This window comes from Sapajus apella, unplaced genomic scaffold (genome assembly GCF_009761245.1).
Source record: "Sapajus apella isolate SASKATOON/1434 unplaced genomic scaffold, GSC_monkey_1.0 scaffold53, whole genome shotgun sequence".
NCBI classification, from domain to species: Eukaryota; Metazoa; Chordata; class Mammalia; order Primates; family Cebidae; genus Sapajus; species Sapajus apella.
Window position 1 is genome coordinate 10,844,810 of NW_022436993.1, and position 19,879 is coordinate 10,864,688.

Here is a 19,879-nt window from a genome sequence, read left to right on the forward strand (position 1 = left end):
GCCTGGCCCTCTTTAAATTTATTTCGTATCTATTGCCTTTTAGCTTGTAAAACATAGTGAATCATCCTTTTTTTTTTTTTTTTTTTTTTTTAACAAAATAAGGTAATACATAGCCAAGAATAGCTATATTTGAATTTTTAAATTATTACTATGTTATCAATAATGAATGTAAAAATATCTATACTACTTCTTACCGGAAAATATAAAATAGAAGTGACTTGTAGATTTATTTGTCAGCTTCAGTCTTTACTTCATTCAAATAAAAGTACAAAGTATCAGCTTAACAGGTTTAGAATTTGCTACAGTGGGGTCTTCTACACATCCATAGCAGATTTTTCTCTGGTAGAAGCTAAATGTAGACCTGTATGAGTTTTTTTTTTTTTTTTTTTTTTTTTTGACTTGATACTAAAGTTAGTACAGATCTCTTTAATTTTCTAGAGTAACTAACTGCTTTGCTTTGCTTACAGCTTGGCATTCCAAATTCAAGGCTACGATATTTTCTAATTGCAAAGCTTCAGTCAGAGCCATTACCTTTTCAAGCCCCTGGTCAGGTATTATTATTGGCATTTTATTATAAGTATTATGGTTTATTTATTGTAAATATAATTAGTCTGCTAATTTATTTTCAAGAACTACTTTATGTAGGTGTCTATGTGTCCTATAGAATCGGAAGTATAGACCATGCTCTAGATCCATCTCCAAGGCTGTTTCTCTCCTGCTGCTTTTATTGGTTTAAACAAAACAAAATGAAAAAACCCCATTTTTCTTTTCCTCATTAGAAAACAAATAAGTTAAAAAACTTACCATTAGTATTGTTATCTTCCTCCTTCCCCCATAATTTCCCTCTGACTGTTGACTGTTTTGCATTTATCATTTTATCCTTCCCATAGAAGCCATTGGATACTTTTGATAAAATTTAATATTTTATCTTAAAAGTGGCTTATGAGTATTGTAACACTTTGGTTGCATTTTCTTTAAAGCCAGTGCTATTTAGTTTAATTGATTAAAATATAGTAATGATTAGCAAAAGCTAGAATAAAATAGTCAATTGCTACAAATAGAATCTCTCTGTGAGCAGTTTCACATGCTTAGGCCAGAAAATGGGGATGAATAACTGAGTTTCAGCATTTCAGTGAAATTCTCCTTAACCGATGTAGGTAAGGACACAAAAGTGACGTCCATTAATAGGGGATCTGTAGTGCCACCTCAGTCCCCTTATAATATAATACTAATGTTGTTCCCTTTCCATAGTAGGGAATTCCAATGTAAAGTTAATATACCTTATACATTGTGTTAAGTTAGTATTAACTTTATACATTGACTTTAAAGACTTCATCATTAAAAATTCCTGGAATGGTTTTTCTTTTACAAAATAGAGCTTTATACACAGTTATGTGTTCTGCAGAAACAAGTTTTCCCCATGGGACTCATGAGTAGAAATAACCTTTCACAGTGAAAAGCGCTTTACTTTTTTTAATTGCTAGTTTTCCTTTAGATCATAGGTATGTTTCAGTTTTTCCTTTTTAATGAGGGAGTATGGCAAAACTCGATCCAAAACACGTTTTCTGGAAATGTTAGTGTTGCTTTCAAAACTTCTTTTCCAAATATGATACAAATATGATGTTGTATCTGTATTCAGTGTGCTTTCTATTACTTTATTGAACGTTTTTATTAATAAATAGTAGCCCATGAAATAAATCATCTGTAGCTTGATGACAGTGTAGCTGTATGATTAATAACTTAACAAGAATTTGTTCAAATACAGGTAAACCATAATTTCTATCTTTTAATGGCAATCCCATAAAGACTAATGAGGTTTTTTCATAATGTTGACTGGACATTATTAATTTCTTTTATTTTTAGTGAAGTTTTGACAATGTGCATATTTTTATGTAATGCCAGGTACTGATGGAGTTCCCCAAAATTGAATCTGCACATCCACAAAAATATGCAATGGATGTTGAACATAAAATTCAAGGAAAGAACACTGAACCAAATATTACCTTTGATAGCAGCATACAGTGTTCTGGAAAAGATGCCATTCTTTTTAAGCTTGAAACTGCAGAAGAAATTCACAGGAAAAATCAACAAGATAGTGATCTCTCTGTGCAGATGCTAAAAGATTTTCTTGAAGATGACATTGACATGAACCAGTATCTTTTACCACCAAAGTCATTGCAGCGATATGCTCTACTATTAGACATTGTTCAGCCCACTTGTAGAAGATCCATGTGCTTTACCAAAGGGTAGGTTTTAAAGATCTGTTCATCTCGTATCCAAAATAACCAGGGTTTTTAAAAGCAATTGTTTCTTTAAGTTTTCTAAAAACAAGGAGCATTTTATAAAATGTTCTTGTTAGAATGATGTTTTTTCCCTTAACTGCCTGCTTCATGTTCCAATAGAACACAAGTAAAAATTCCGTTTGGCAGAACATTATGTGCACCACCCACAAAATTGCTCATAAAAGACAATGTCATTTGTTTGGTGACCTTCATAGGAGCTTGAATACCCATAGTGGAAACATGGTTTCTGTCGACGATTAATTGCTAATCTTTTAGCACTTTTCTATTTATGGCACATCATACCTCAAAGAATTGTGTTCACTCTTATGATCAATGTGTAATAAGCAATTAAATTTTAATCTAAAGAAGTAATATTGAGTCATCTAGAGAATATTAGGGTAACTTTTAAGTTTAAATTTTATTCAGGTTTTTACATAAGTACAAAAGATACTAAGATTATAAGACTCTTCCACTTCTATCTCTTAGCCATTCAGTTTTTCTCCCCACATGTGACCAGTGAGATCAATTTACTATATAAGTTTCCAGAGGTATTATGTTTGAAACTGTGTTGGAATATCCATGTATATTTTATCCCCCTTTGTAAGTAAATGGCATCATACTATATATAAACCCATTTTTTCACTGTGCAATATAAATGGAATATTATCACATTTTTCTGTTTTCATGGTACAGGTATATTATAATTTACTTTACTGGTCATCTATTCATGAAAATTTAGAGGGCTTTCTTTGGGTTATTTCTTGAATGTTTAATACATTTCTCACTACTTTTTTTAAACCTAGAAAGGGGAAAATTATACCTTTTGAAGAAAAATTTTAGCCTGGCATGGTGGCTCATGCCTGTAATCCCAACACTTTGGGAGGCCAAGGCAGGTAGATCACCTGAGGTCAGGAATTTGAGATAATCCTGGCCAACATGGTGAAACCTGTCTCTACTAACACTACAAAAATTAGCCAGGTGTGGTGGTGGGCACCCGTAATCCCAGCTACTCAGGAGGCTGAGGCAGGAGAATTGCCTGAATCCGGGAGGCAGAGGGTACAGTAAGCCAAGATCACACCACTGCACTCCAGCCTGGGCGACAGAGTGAGACTCTTTCTCAACCAAAAAAAAAAAAAAAAGAAAGAAAGAAAGAAAAATTTTGCCAAAGATCTGTATCTTTTCTTTCTTTCTTTCTTTCTGTCTTTTTTTTTTTTTTTTTTTTTTTGAGATGGAGTTTCATTCTTCTGCAGGCTGGAGTGCAGTGGTGCGATCTCCACTCACTACTGCCTCCGTCTCCTGGGTTTAAGTGATTCTCCTGCATCAGCCTCCCACGTAGCTGGAATTACAGGCATGCGCCACCATGCCTGGCTAATTTTGAATTTTTAGTAGAGATGGGGTTTCTCCATTTTGGCCAGGCTGGTCTTGAACTTCTGACCTCAGGGATCCACCTGCCTCAGCCTCCTAAAGTCTTGGAATTGCAGGCGTGAGGCACCGCACCTGGCCTGTCACTGCTTTCTGAATGCTACTCAACCTCAGTTGATAGGTAGTTGTATAATTTGACAATTCAGGCTTTCTGTTCTTACCTTCTATCTAGCCATTAATATCTTGCATGATACACTGTACCCCAATATAACCGTACCAGACTCATTCTGACTTTATTATACTCTGCCCTTGTACTTCAGGGGAAAGGGTTTATTGCTTTCCATTACCTTGAAAGACTTCACTGGGCTATTGTCAATTACCAAGTTCAATAGCTTCTGTTTAGGACTCTCATAAAATAAGACTTGGCAATTTTGTAATAAAAAACAACCTTGAAATTCTTTTGTAATTATAAAGATGGTATAAAAAAAGCCTGATTGTAAAATTTATTTTGGTATAGATACTATGTGTATATATACACATATTTATATGTGTAATATATGAGAAAAAAAGTTTGAAAAAATTATTTCTTTTCCGGCGTGACTTTTTCCCTCTAATTCCCATTTTAAACTATTCTCTTTGTGAAAAAGAAATAATGCTAATATGTTGAACAGCCAGCTTGGCAATAATCTTAGAGAAAGAAATACTGCTAATGCCTTGCATTTCTGAAGTATTTTATACTTTCTATGCAATTTTTTATGTAATGATCTGATTGTTGTATGCAAATGATCATAAAATCATACTGTGGCACTGTGATTGTCATGGTGTTAGAAAGCAGGGCGATGGGTTCTTGAGAGGAAATCATGGTTCAGATATTATAAAAATGGCGCAATTTCTTTTCATCTATACAATATTTGGGTTAATGTGGTGGGGGGGCAATATTGAATTATATTTGAATATAAATTGCATCCTTTCCAGGGATGAACATTCAAGACAGGACAATTAATACAAAGAAATGACAATTTACAGTGCAAAATTCAGTGGTGTTTATTCAACTCAAACAACTGTACCATATTTCATTTCTGAGACATTTATTTATTATTATTATCATTTTTTGAGACAGAGTCTTGCTCTGTTGCCCAAGCTGGAGTGTAGTGGCATGATCTTGGCTCACTGCAATCTCCACCTCCAAGCTTCAAGAGATTCTCCTGCCTCAGCCTCCAGAGTAGCTGTGATTACGGGTGTGCACCACCACGCCTGGCTAATTTTTTAATATTTTTAATAGAGATGAGATTTCACTATGTTGCCCAGGTTGGTCTTGAACTCCTGACCTCAGATGATCCACCTGCCTCAGCCTTCCAAAGTGCTGGGATTACATGCATGAGCCACTGTGCCTGGCCCATTTCTGAGACATTTAAATGGAACTGTCTTATGTATTTTACCTAGTAATATTTTACCTACAAAAGATATTTATATGATATTATTCAAGATATTTCAGAAGGATGCAGCTATGTAGAATGATTAATTCATTCAATAAATATTTAAGAAATTTAGCGTTAACCCATACGTCAGGTGCCGCATAATAGTTGTGTTGATTTTTCAGATATGGAAGCTACATAGAAGGGACAGGGTCTGTGTTACAGACTGCAGAGGATGTGCAGGTACTATGCATATTTTAAAACTAAAACACTTTAAAACTTTTAACTAAAATTGTTTAATACTTACTTTGAGAACATTAAAATAATTATATGCATCCAACTGGCCATGAATATATATTTTATTCATTCAAATATATAATACTTGATTACTATTGAATAAATATTTTCCTTGTTGCTGTACATGAGTATATGAACAAGGAATGTTTTGTTTTTCTTTTTCTTATTTTTATCTTCTGCTTTTCTTTTATTCCATAAATAGTCAGTTGAAATTCAGCCTACAATAGTTAATGTTCCTAAAATGTTATATAAACATCTTAATATTGGAGCCCCCTTTTGAAGCACACACTATAAAACTTCCTTTTAAGGAAAAGAAAATCTTAGCAATGTGCTTTATGAATACTTCTGTTGTTAACTCTTCATGGTGTCGTGGTTGAATACAGGCCTAACATGTAGCAAGTTTTATATTTTTTTGAATAATTTTAAAGTGAGATTACATTATCTACTTTTATACTAATTCAAACTTTTAACTACTAATAAAATTTACCCATGGTAAAAATTCTGTTATAGGCAAATGAATGTCTGGATTTGAGAAATTATATTTGCTTAATATAATCATTTTAAGGAAGTATCTTGATGAAATTGAGTATAAAAAATAAAAGTTCGAATGATTCTCCTGTTTTTATTATAAAATCTACTTGGTTGTTTTGTCAAGCTTCTTTTGCATTTTTCACTATATTTCTTTTATATTGTCATTTATTATTTATACTCTTATGATTTTATTTTAAGGGCTTAAAAATGACAGATACCCTGAAAAATATCCTGATCTTTTGAATGTTAACCTTTTTCTTTTTAAAGTTTATGTTGCCATTACTGAGCCAATATATAGTCTATTGCACAGAGCCATTTTGCCCTGTGCACTTTGCCACTGTGTGTTACAGCAGACTGTATGTCCATCGAGTTTAAACTGTCTCACAACAGGAGATCTTACATCTAGTTACATGTTACTTTTTTAGTTATCTTGGATGCTTTCTTACAGATTGAGAATATCTACAAATCCCTTGCCAATTTGTCTCAGGAAGAAAAGATAACAAAGCTGTTAATGCTTAAACTGCGATATTTTACTCCTAAAGAAATAGCAAATCTCCTTGGATTTCCTCCAGAGTTCGGTATGTGGGATACATGTAGACTTCAACTTTCATGTATTAAAGCTCCTAAAAATCTTTAGGGACTTATGTGTCTAGGAGTTGCCTAAAGAAATGGGTGCAATAAACCTCCTTCCTTTCCTGATCATGCCATTTTTGGCATCTTCCTGCCCTCTGTCCCCTTACAACTGCCTCATTCCGTTCTCTCCCGACTCATTCTACCTCTCACTAACTTTACTAGTGGGCCACAAAGGTTGGCCTGGCTAGAAGGTTCACACTGGCAATTTCTCACCTCTTTCCACAGATGTCTGTGCATAGCATTCTCTTTCTGGCTTATATTCTTTCTTCCAGAGGTCCTTTCCTAGTCACCCCACACTAGAGCTTGTGAAAGTATGCTTTTGATTGCCTTTTTAAAAATATATGTAAATTAAAAGGCAGTTGAGGGATTATTTTGGAAGGGTTGGGAGTGTATTGATATTTATTCTCCTCAGAGATACAGCTGTGTCAGCCATGTGCCCTTATCCCTCCCTACAAGGAGTAGGTGGAGAAAGAGAAGATGGAGAGGCTGTCTCTAGGAAGGAGCTTTCCTAATGGAATGAAAGGGGAACTCAGGAGATGAAATTGATTCAGAAAATTAATTGACACAGAATTGATGAAGAACAGATGGGAAGATACAGTTGTAGAGTGAGAAAGTCAAAAGCCTAACTCCATTAGCAGTCCAGGAAGTCCAGGGATTGGTGCCCTCAAGAGATTGAACACACTGCTTTGGCCTCTCAGAGATGCCCCAGCCCATCTCCCTGATCCCACTGCCAGGGCCAGTGCTCACAGCTCTAAGGAGGCTGTGGGTTCCTTAGGCCTGGGGTGGAAATGCTCCCAGTACCTGGCTGATGGGCTGGGAGAAAGACTGACCTCCCTAGTGTGCTTCCATGGCCAGAGAAGGAGGAAATGTGCTGTTGAGGACTGATTGAGAGTTCGAATGCAGAAAAGCCAAACTTTGTTAAATCCAGTACTTTTGTAATATTAATATGGCAGTATTCTTCAAATAATGAGCTTAATAGATCATGTTTCAAATTCTAAATAATTGATTTAAGCTGAGGTTTTAGAACACAACCCTTTTGTACGTAGAGAACAAACTGCCAATATAATTTGACTACCCTCTTGGTAATTGATTCTCTGAGCGTAGTTGTGGCAACCAGGTTTGTTTTCTACTCCCTGCCTCTTTCTTGGTGATCTCAATTTTGTCCCAAATATCCTAGTGAGTGCTGTTTAAGAAAAACACAAACTTTCCTTGTCTTAGCTTATGTCACAAAATGAGTGAGAGCATTACAAAACAAAGAGCTGAGAATTAGACTCAAGGATTCTCATTCCTAGTCTACTTTCCTGGCTACTATTTTTTTTTTTTTTTCTTTTTTCAGATGAGTAATCAGACATACTATTGAAGAGAGAAAAGAGATTATTAATTAAAACTAATTCCTCAGCTTTATTCCAGTGGTTTTTGTTTTCAAAGAGTAGTAGTCACTTTGGTGATACTGAACCTTAGTGAGGAGCACAGAGCCTAGAGTCAGACAGTGACTTCAAATCCCAGCCCACCTTAACTGTTCCCTTCTTTAATTTACTTGTCTGTAAAATGAGGATAATTATAAGACCTACTTCATAGGGTTATTGTGATAGTTAAATAACTTAATATATTTGAAATTCTTATACCTGAACATTTCATTTTTAGGACGAGCCGTTTATTTACTTTTATAATCTTTATTTCATAAATATTTTTCTCATTATTTTTACGTTTTAAGTGGGTAAAATAGAATTTTCCAAAGCTCTCTGATTATATATGTATAATACATAGAAAAACAGCCTTTGAAATTACTGAACCTCCTTTTAAAATATGTGGTATGTTTGTGGAGTTGAGCTTACCCTGATGTCACCACTGAGCAGCACCGTGATACAACTGTCCCTCGTGTGTTTCCAACATTATTGACTCTGGGTTCAAAAATGGGCATTGTTTGAGCTCTTTGTCTACTGGCAATGATGGATTTGCATTGATCCTTCCAAATGCTTTGTCCTGGTTCTGTGGCTGGTGGTGTGCATTCTGTGGTAATAGTGGGCTTTTGAAGAAAAACACTAACCTGCCCTCACTAGGCATAAGCTGATACCTTGACCTTGTTCGTTCTATGTTTCTTTGTTTTTAAGGATAATTCTTATTATTTTTAATGTATCTAACTTTAAAACGTTGTCTTTTAACTTAGAAAATTATCGTTTTTTTCCGTAAGTTGTTAGGTTGGTACAAAAGTAATTTGCCATTACTTTCAGTGGCAGAAACCACAGTTACTTTTGTGCCAACCTAATAGTTTAGATTTAAAGAAATATGCACAGATGCACACACACACATACACACATAGATATAATTTGTACAAATATTACTTGTTTGTTTTCAGATGTTTCTTTCCTTCTGATATAATTGTAATATTGTAAAAGATTGTCTCTGGGATAGTCAAAAAGCCTATTTTTAGGCACATTTGTACCTCCGGTTGCTTTGAAGTAAATACTTTTAGAAAATAATGTCCTTGCCTAAAGTATTATCTTTAGAATAGAAACTTTATGATCATATGTAATTGCAACAGTAATTGCAGTAATTACTGTTGTTTTATTGCAGTTAATAAAATGTCAAGCATCTGATGAAGCAACTTTGCTGTAACTAATTCTACCTTCCTGTCCTCATGAGTATATGAAATTTTGCTATTCTTAATACTTCTAATTATTTTTTTCATTTTCTTATCTAAGTTATTTTTCCTTTATTTCCTTGCTAGGCTAGAGTATGCTGAATGTGAAATCCTGACATTTTAACTACCATTATAGTGCATACTCTTTTACATGGACAGCCTTTTATGCTGATATTCACAAGGTCTTCTTTCAGCATATGAGGTATCCATGGGGCTTTTTGTTTTAAAAAAGGAATGTAGCAAATGAAAGTCCAGTATGACAAAGGCAGTTTGTAGAAGCAGAGTATAAAAACTACTATGGGGGACTTGTATCCAGAATATGGATATCAATAATAGTATTGATGAAGATGTGGAGCTATTGGAACCCTCATACAGTACTGGGTGGGAATGTAAAATGGTGCAGCTGCTTTGAAAAACAGTCTAACGTTTCCTCAAACATTAAACATGGAGTTAGTGTGTGATCCAGCAGTTTCCCTCTAGGTATATACCCAAGAGAATTGAAAATATATGTCTACACAAAAACATACATGAATGTTCATAACAGCATTATTCTCAACAGCCAAAAAGTAGAAACAACCCAAATGTCTGAATGAATGAATGGAAAAATAAAATGTGGTAAACCATGCAATAGAATATGATTCACCCACAGCAAGGAATGAAGTATCACTACATGCTATGACATGAATGAATCTTTAAAACATGTTCAGTGAAAGAAGACACAAAAAACAACATATTTTATGGCTCCATTTATGTGAAAAGTAATCCAGTAGACACCCATAGAAACAGAAAGTAGATTAATGGTTGGGAACAGGGAGGCAATAGGGAGTGACTGCTAATAGGTACCAAATTTTTTTTGAAATAATAAAAATATTCTGGAATTAGATAGTGGAGATGTTTGAAAAAGTCTGTGACTATGCTAAAAACCTCCTAATTGTACACTTTAAATCGGTGATTTTTATGCTATGCAAATTATATCCCTAAAATGATTATTAAATCAAAGAAAGAACTGTGAAATAATGGCAGACACAGCTTTTTAAAAAGTGCACTAATGCATGGATTTCTCTGAGTTCTGTGGATATATGTGTACCTGTGTGTGCACGGAACATAACACATAATGTGATATGCTACTATCATACTGTGTAGACAATATCATGTTATATAATATTTTTGGCTCTAAATTCTCTTTTGTTAATAAAACTTCCTGGAGACCTTAGTGATTTATTTATGAAATGAGCACTGTACCCTTACTAAATGATACATCCTTTCATCTCTGGAAATTGTGATTACAAATGATTTCTATAAATTGTTATTTGTCTTTTCCAGGATTTCCTGAGAAGATAACAGTGAAACAGCGTTATCGCCTACTTGGAAATAGTCTCAACGTGCATGTAGTAGCTAAACTAATCAAAATCTTATATGAAAAATTTTGAAGTAACTCTGAAAGGTGACCATATAATATTCCTTCATTTTCAGAGAACAATTCTGAAATTCTGTTTTGAACTAATTCTGGTGAAATGTAACTAAATTATTTTAATCTGTCTTTAATATGAAATTTGGATTTTATTTAAAAAATCCACGTGGTTTTCAAATTTATATTACTGTATTTTATAAAATATAAATTATGGTCATGCTTTATGGAGAGTATATTTTCATATGAAATGTAAATATGTATGTGGAATATTCTTTTTTAAAATTATGCTATAAACAAAGAGCACCTAGAATTTTAGTGTCTACATTAATATCTTGTGAAGTGTCATAACAGGCATAACATATTTTTATGTTAATTTAAAAAGTTTTTTATTTCTAATTTTAAAATGATTCTAGTTCTAGCCTATTGAATGTTTTACTTAATTTCCAATCCTTTAAACTTTTCTTTATTTCATCTAAACAAATGCATATGATATGTAAACCCAATTATCATTATTCAATTTATACAGCAGTCTGAAGAATATGTCAGGAAAAATAATCTTCAATTTTTGATTACCTCTCCATCAAGCAGTCACAGAAAATGTTGGTGCACATCATCTACATTTTCCTCAGCCTCTATCTGAAGGACAAAACCCATTGTTCCTTCTTCATTTTGTATGTACTTTCCTTTAGTTTGCTATTATCAAAGCTTGTTTTTGTCTTCCTAGCTTCTGAGTTTACTTTGCCATTACACACTGAGGAATGTATCATGGTTAAGATTTCCAGGAGGAAGCTGCCCTCTGACCCCATGCCATATGACATCCCCTTCCCCCAATTGTGTTTTACTGTGGTGACATACACTCCGAATTAACTTTTAGGACTTTTAACTTTCTCTGTCTCTCATCCTCAGTAGGTTTCTTGGAATTAGGGTTTCTAATCAAACTAAGTCTTGCATCATAAATTCTATGGTTTGTAATAGAAGCAAGTGACAGAGATGAAAAGAAACAAGTCCAAAGATCTTACTACAGGATTTTTATTCAAATATGTATTCTTAAAAATCAACTGTTTTGACATGGAGAAATTGAAAGTTTGTGCATTCCTTGTGGGAACATAAAAGTGGTGCAGCTGCTGTTGGAAAACAGTACGGCGGTTCTTCACAAAATTCAACATAGAATGACCCTGTGATTCAGCATTTCCACCTCTGGCTAGAGACCCAAACGAATTGAAAGCAGAGACTTGAACAGATATTTGTACACCAATGTTTATAACACCATTGTTCACAGTAACCTAAAGATAGAAGCAGCCCAAGTGTCATCCCATTCACCCATGACTGGATAAATGAAATGTGTTAACGTGCGTGCAGTGGAATAGTACCACCTGCAACAGGAAGGAAATTCTGACATATGCTGTGACACGGACGAGCCTTAAGTACATTATGCGAAATGAAATAAGCCACCCTGCAGGGAGGGAGAATGGGTAATTAGTGCTTTATGGGTACACAGTTTCTGTTTGGGAAGATGAGAAAGTTCTGGAGGTGATGGGGAGGATGATTGCACAACAGTGTGAATGTACTTAATGCTGCTGCAACTGTACATTTAAAAATAGTTTAAGTGATAAATTTAACATTAAGTATATTTTACTGCAATTGAAAACATATTCGATTACCAATTTTTCAGAACTCATAGATAAATATGAATATAGGGAAGCTGTAAAGCAGCCCTGTACAGAAACTATCACTATCTACATTTTTCATAGGTATTCAAAGACAGAGCCTATTACAAGTCTCATAAATTTCAGTAAGCAATCAAATTATTTTGGCACGCTTTCATGTAGGTTCTCTTCACTGCTGAAAGATTCTAAATGGTTTAGGGTTTTACTGCGACTGTACTAATAACTATGCTATAGTTATAGTATCCTACACTCTGTTGAGCAATGTTATACAAAATAAGTGTGGTTACCGAGCACCAACTGTGAACACTTGAAAGGTCTGTAGAGACATTGCTTACAAACTGGAAGACAGAATGTAGTTTGTGGAATTTTTAAATTTTGGAAATGCATTCACAGGAAGACAGTGATTCTTGCCCTTAATTCATTATTGAAAATATACAGTAACAAGCATAAAAAAATCACATCTTAATGAAGATGTATCTACCAGTGTCATTTAATTAGCAGATGTATAGGTATGCATAATTAATTTGGAAAATGCTCTTTTATGGAATGTCTGCTTTATGTTTTTGGTAATAATGCTGTATAAAATTTGCACTGGAAATTCTGTTTCATGATATTTAGGCTTGTATGTTTATTCAGATGTTGGAAAACATAGCTTCTCATTTTCAAGAGAACTATGTGTAATTCAGTCTTCACCATACCTAACAGTAAACTGATTTTTCATTCTCCTTTTCCCATCACCTCTGCTCTTTTAAATGGCTTGTGAGGTAATTCTAAGGTATTTATTACCCTGCCTCATATTTTTAATATGTCTTCAGGATCCAAAACTAATTCTAAAAGATGATCAAATCAATTAATGTAAATAAAATGAGTCATAACTGGAAAATTATTTTGAAGACATGGATAGTCATTGCAGGAGGGATCAGGGCCTGAAAATCCTCAGTGGCAGAGATGAAAGAGGAATGACAGCATCACCTTCACAGAGGACCCTGGACAAGGTGTTCTGGCCATTCAGTCAGACCTGCACCATGGGCATTTCCCTGTGCCTGGGAAGGTAAGAAAGTACCTCCAACCTTCAGCTAGCTTGTTCTTCCTCAAAAAGTAGAGCCTTCTGAAGAGACAAAACCAGTAGTTGAAATTGTGAACAGTGAGGGTCCACCCCACACTTTTTTTTAGAAATTTGAGGGCAGATTGTTGCTTGAAATGATCCAAAGAGGTAAAGTTGTTTAGCATAGAGGCTTTTAAGTTGCCCTGAAAGGCTGCATTGCTAGCATGTGGTATGTAAAGTTGGATGGGGTTAGAGGTGAGTGCAGGCAATTCAGTGCATTGGTTGTGGGTAGAATTCCTCAGCAGAAACTACCATCTGGCTTTTGCTCCCATCTCAACCTAGTTCAGGTCTAGAGGGATTAAGCTGGAGATTTCTGAGGAGAGAGAAATGAACTAAAGATAAATAAAACTGGTTTAATTTTAGCTATAGCAGAACAGAACAAAGCAACCTTCATTCAACATCAAGCAACTACTAAACAATGCATTCTTCAAGCCAATTGTATCTGCATCCAAACTAGTCACTTTGGTTGCTCTTCTGCTTTGATAACTTAAGAGTTTAGAAAATAAGAAGTTTCTAAATAGCCAAGATAACACGATAAGGACCAAATTTTAAGCCCACATACACAAAGAGGTTAAAGTGAGTTTTCTGCGTTGCTTATGTTGTGAACAGAAGGTTACCTTGTCATAATTTGGCCTTCAGCTTGGAGTTCTATTTTAGGCCATCACTTATGACACTGACTTACTAATAGCTTTGGACTTTGAAATTCAGTGAGGGTCATATAGCCTCAGCAATTTTTTTTGTAGCCTGTGATTGCATTGAGATTATATAATTTTTAAAGACATGGCCTTTGGACCTCTGTCTACTAATCTCTTCCACTCATCTACCATTCAAATGTGCTATGTACAAGTATCATATCAACTTCTTAGCAAGCACTTTTCTGGTAGCCGTCATATCCACCGAGATGTCTAGTTATGCCTTTCCCTTAGCATTTTTTTTTTTTTTTTTTTGAGACGGAGTCCTACTCTGTTGCCCAGGCTGGAGTGCCGAGGCATGATCTCGGCTCACTGCATCCTCCCACTTCCATTCAAGTGGTTTTCCGGCCTCAGTCTCCCTAGTAGCTGGGATTACAGGCATGTGCCACCATGCTTAGCTAATAATAATTTTTGTATTAGTAGAGACGGGATTTCACCATGTTGGCCAGACTGGTCTCAAACACTGGACCTCAAGTTGATCCACCCACCTTGGCCTCCCAAAGTGCTGGGTATTACAGGTGTGAGCCACCACACCCAGCCTCCTTTTGCATATTTTTAAAAAGGCATTAAGCATTCTTGCGCATGTTCTTTAGTTTCAGTTTGCATGAGTCAAGCTGTCTGCGTCATTTTCCCTTTCATATTCTTTGTCTTTGCTGCTAAAATTTTAAAGCTTCAGTGTAAACAACAACAACAAAAAACGGCTTTTGCTGTCTAGGAACATTTTAAGGTACTCAGGCTGTTCAAAATCTTACACAATCAAGATCCAAACTCCACCATCCTTGTCTAGTTTGTGAATTTATTTCTTTTTAAATATATTTGTTCAAGAAATATGAGCATGTACAAAAAGCTGTTTTGGCTTTGTATTCCCCAATTTCTCATATAAATTGGTTTTATATTTACCATAGATTCTGAGTCTTACTTTCAACCACATGCGGCACTTACTGAAGTCTCCCTCAAGTATACCACCCTTGACTCCTAAAGCTCCCAAAATCTCCTTTTTCTTATAAATAAGAGATTGGAAATTTTTATGAAAACTAAAAGATAGGAATTTAATTCTTCCATAGAATTCTCTTCTGAATAGCCCTAGGGTTTTTCATTTCTTTACTTGTACCTAGGGTTCAAGGTTTACTTCAAATATTTGCTCTGTATTTTGTTTGCATTTTGATTTCTATTTTTATCAGGACAGATCAAAATTATAAGGGTGTGCATAGAGAACATGTTTGTTTAGCTAAATTAGCTCTATAATCAGATGAGATCACCTAGAGGGTCAGAGGATGAGAGTGAAAGTTAGAAGAGCAGATACTTGGAGCTGACTTACCTGGAGATTCAGTCCTCAGGTCTCTTTCTACCCTTCACTTTTCAAGCCATTTTTTTTTCCCCTGAAGAGTCTCACCCTTTGCTACAACTTCAGCCATTCTGCTGATGACACCCAGATGACTCTAAATATGCTATTTTCCTAAGTCCTATTCTAGAATCTTCATGTTAGGACATTTTTAACTTAGATGTTTTGCTATTCAAGTTATATCAAATTTGTATCAAATTTAGCCTGTTTGCAACGTAAGCATCCTCCTTTCTTTTTTTTTTTTTTTTTTTTTTTTTTGAGACGGAGTTTCACTCTTGTTACCCAAAGCATCCTCCTTTCTGTAGTTAGTTCCACTCATGACTTTAATGTTTTTCTTTATGGTTGCGTTACTTTCCAAATCTTCCAAGTTCAAGCTTCATAACCCAAGATCATCTTCACCTTCTTTCTCACTCTGCATTCCATTGGTCGGCTTCTGTTAAAATAGCCTTCCTAAGGCAAGCCTTCTGTCAACGATCAGTTATTTTTAGGAAGACTTATAAAAAGTCACTGAGATTTAAAAACGCCCATATACATATTTGCAATCATATTTGTGTGCTTGGTTAAACATGTTGACATTTAACAGATTTGAGCCTTCTAAATTTAATCTAGCATGAATGTCAATTTTACTAAAATATTCGCTATTTTACTCAGCTGGTTCCTTACACAAGTCCTGTTAAATTTCACACGTGAAAAAAATGACTGGAACACCTAATGGAATGTGATACTCCTTGTGTAGTAGAAATGAGTTGAGTTTGATATTTGAGAGCTGATCCTATGAATGAATAGACAATAAGGTGAATATTTGTTACGATTTGAGTTTTCTAAATGGAAAATGTTTCATGTTTTAGAGAATGTAAACTTCCACAAGGGCAGAGATTATTAATACTTTTTTCCCCCAGTGACTTAAAACAGTACTGGCATGTAGTAAGCACTCAATAAATTTTTGTTGAATGAGTGAATATAGGAACCATACTGGAATCAATATGGAAGCTACATAGAAAACATCACACTTTGGAGTTCAAATAGTGTCTTTAAGTTATTCTCTTGAAAACTATTTAACTTGTCTGTTACTGCCACTTCTTCCATGCCCAGTGGAACAGCCAGTTACTCAAGTCCAGAACACATGATTTAAAAAATAATTCTAGGGTAGGCTTGAGCTTTTGGCTTTTGGAAAGTTGTGCAAATAAAACTCTTTAAAATACTGTATTTTGACTTCTGGTTTTGACAAGAGTGTAGAGTTATTTCTCCTTGCTTCTTCTTGAAAAGTACAATTATAAACTCTGGGTAAGTATAATTATAAAATAATGCAAGAGGAATCAGAAGGAGAATTCTGAAAAGTGGGGAAAGAGGAAGACACACTGCTAGGGACCCCAAGACTAGAGGAGCAACATGATTCCAAGACATCTGACCCCTCACCCGACTTTCAGACCTACAACCTAGCAACAGAAAGCAGCCCAGAGAAGGTTGTTCCTACAGAAAAGGGAACTGAAGTCTAGTTGGTAATACCAGATGAGTCTGGCTCTACCAGCATGGGGCACATATATCAGAAACCCCTCTGACAAACATCCAGACCTGAGACTTGTTTGCTGAGAGATGAAGATCCAGGGGACTCTGGTAAAAAGCATCTGACCCATTATCTGACCTGGAGACTCCCTTCTCCCAGAGGTGCCATGGGATCTGACTTGGGGGAGAATCCTTCTTTTCCTAAAGTAGCATCATCAAGGACCATTCGGGAGCCCCAGCAGCACCAGATAAACCAAGCAGACCAAAATAATACTGCAAAGGCTCTAAAAACTAAATGACTGTTGGAGTCACAGCCCACAAAAAGCTAAGCCAGGGCTTGCATGCTAAACATAAATGGAGTGACTGCCTGCTAAAATAAAAGATTAAAATAATAGACTATTCAGGATACAATGTAAAATAGCCTGTCATACCAAGAACCAGAAAAATCCCAACTTGAATAAGAAATGACAGTCAAAAACAGATGACGGCACTGAGACAAACCAGATGTTGGAATTACCTGATGAGGATTTTAAGCAACTCTTGTAAAACTGCTTCAGTGAGTACTTACAAATTGTCTTGCAAAAAAGAAATAGAAAATCTCAGCAAAGAAAGAGAAGTTAATAAAAGAACCATCATGATAAGTGCACTCTATGCCAGTTTTAAAAATAGAAATAAATGGCAGTTATTCAACTGAAAAATACAATAGCAAAATAGAAAACATTCAGTGGTGACAGATAATTTGATTAGATCCTGGACATTTTGTCTGTTACATTAACTTTTTATATTCAGAAAGTTAATTATGTGTCTTGGCATGAATTTCTTTCAACATGGCAGATATTTCAAAGTGAATGTAATATCCTGTTTGGTGTTCATTTAGCTTCTAGAATCTGTACATTTATATTTTTTGCTAAATTTGAGATCAGCGGTAGAGAGGAACAGAAGATAGAAATCAGTGAACCTGAGGACAGATCAGTAGAATTTACCTAATCTGAATGACAGGGCGAAAATAGGCTGCCAAAAAAAATTAAGAGCCTTGAGGACATGTGGGACAATAACAAAAGAACCAACAGTTATATGTTTGGGATGCCAGAAGTAGAGGGGAAAAAATGTACCTGAAAGAGTGTTCAAATAATGACTGGAAACATCCCAAATTTGGCAAAACCTGAAAAGCAGCTGGAGAAAAATGACACATTGCTGTGGGGCGAGAGACACAGTAGATGTCTCATCAGAAACCATGAGGACCAGAAGGAGGTGGCATCGTCCACTATGAATTCTGTATCTAGCCAAACTGTCCTTCAAGAGATCTCTCTCATACCTATATATGTATAGATACACATGACAGTTATTAGGGAGTGCAGGTAGTGACATGGAATTAGGCTTATGTGAAATAATCAGAGATCTAACATGTATCTCTCATGACTGTAACAAATTGTTCATCTGAAAATAGATTGAAATAAAATAATGATAGCAGTTACGATAGAGTAATAACATTTTAATTTTTTAAATTGAATGTAATCTTTTTGTTGTTTTTCTTTTCATCAATGTGATAATAGTTTTATAATTAAAATTTTTTTTTTCAAAACACTCAATTTCAAGTCTTTTTTTTTAATTGCATTTTAGGTTTTGGGGTACATGTGAAGAACATGCAAGATTGTTGCATAGGTATACACCTGGCAGTGTGATTTGCTGTCTTCCTCCCCTTCACCTATATCTGGCATTTCTCCTCATGCCATCCCCCCCAACTCCCCAGCCCCTGCTGTCCCTCCCCTATTTCCCCCAAACAGACCCCAGTGTGTAGTGCTCCCCTCCCTGTGTCCATGTGTTCTCATTGTTCAACACCTGCCTATGAGTGAGAACATGTGGTGTTTGATTTTCTGCTCCTGTGTCAGTTTGCCGAGAATGATGGCTTCCAGGTTCATCCACGTTCCTACAAAGGACATGAACTCATCCTTTTTGATGGCTGCGTAATATTCCATGGTGTATATGTGCCACATTTTCCCTGTCCGGTCTATCATCGATGGGCATTTGGGTTGGTTCCAGGTCTTTGCTATTGTAAACAGTGCTGCAATGAACATTCGTGTGCATGCGTCCTTATAGTAGAACAATTTATAATCCTTTGGATATATACCCAGTAATGGGATTGCTGGGTCATATGGAATTTCTATTTCTAGGTCCTTGAGGAACCGCTACACTGTCTTCCACAATGGAATTTCAAGTCTTGACTGTAGAGTCTGGTCATTGTAAGCTTATAAGTTGCTACCTCATTTGCATTTTGATGCTATGTAATACAATCTCCTCCCCTGCTGACCTTTTTCCTCCAGGGCAGAGTATTTGTGTATTCCCAGTACCTTTCTCAGATGCTGACAGATAGTGGGTACCTAATAAATAATTGTCCAATTAACCGATTTAGATATGAGTATGCTGAGTATGATAATAGAATCGTAGATTCTTTTATGGCTTGGGGGATTGTTTGAATAATTCTGTCAGCCAAAAAGAAGAGAAGCATGTTAGATGTTGCTGGAAAACTAATGCCAGAATTGTGTATGACTCCTACCGTATCGTTGATGTCTCTTCTAAACGTAGTCTAGGAATTGTTGACAAAGCTTGATTTAGCAGTACTTCTGTAACAAATATAGTCCAAGTCACTATAAAGAAAACATACAAAGGGACAAAGGTGTTTTTTTCTAGATCTTAGAATAATGGCACTGAAAAAGACAGAGTGAGGTCACCTCATTCTTTCTGCCATTGATGACACCTTAAATCTTCCCACAGATCTATGTGGCACTTCAATTAACAAATCCCCTGGGAATGATGCCTCTTTGTAAGCCATTAGCCTTGTTAAATCACTCCTCCCACCATAAATCACATCCGTAATGCAAAGCTTCCTCTCACAAGATAGAGATGCTTGTGTGCGCTGCTTCTACATCTATCTTCCCAATTAAAGGTACAAGAGGCAGAGTCTGAAGAGTGCCAAGTATCCCCAAACTTTGTTTTTCTT

General features: G+C 35.5%; 1 protein-coding gene across 9 annotated transcripts in view; it reads left to right on the top strand.

Annotated features, from left to right (window-relative positions):
* The window catches only part of TRDMT1 (tRNA aspartic acid methyltransferase 1), a 70,039-nt gene extending 52,144 nt beyond the window's left edge, over positions 1–17,895 (top strand). For 7 of the 9 annotated variants that reach the window (XM_032244132.1, XM_032244136.1, XM_032244133.1 and 4 more), the window contains 5 exons: positions 468–551; positions 1,903–2,246; positions 5,245–5,302; positions 6,336–6,465; positions 10,485–17,895. In XM_032244132.1, the coding sequence (XP_032100023.1) occupies positions 468–551; positions 1,903–2,246; positions 5,245–5,302; positions 6,336–6,465; positions 10,485–10,591 (723 nt within the window). In that variant the 3' untranslated portion in view covers positions 10,592–17,895. Of the gene's footprint in view, positions 1–467; positions 552–1,902; positions 2,247–5,244; positions 5,303–6,335; positions 6,466–9,248; positions 9,684–10,484 lie in introns of those variants that run through there. The other 2 variants (XR_004258438.1, XM_032244135.1) reach the window with 2 other exon arrangements.
* The last annotated feature ends 1,984 nt before the right edge of the window (positions 17,896–19,879 follow it).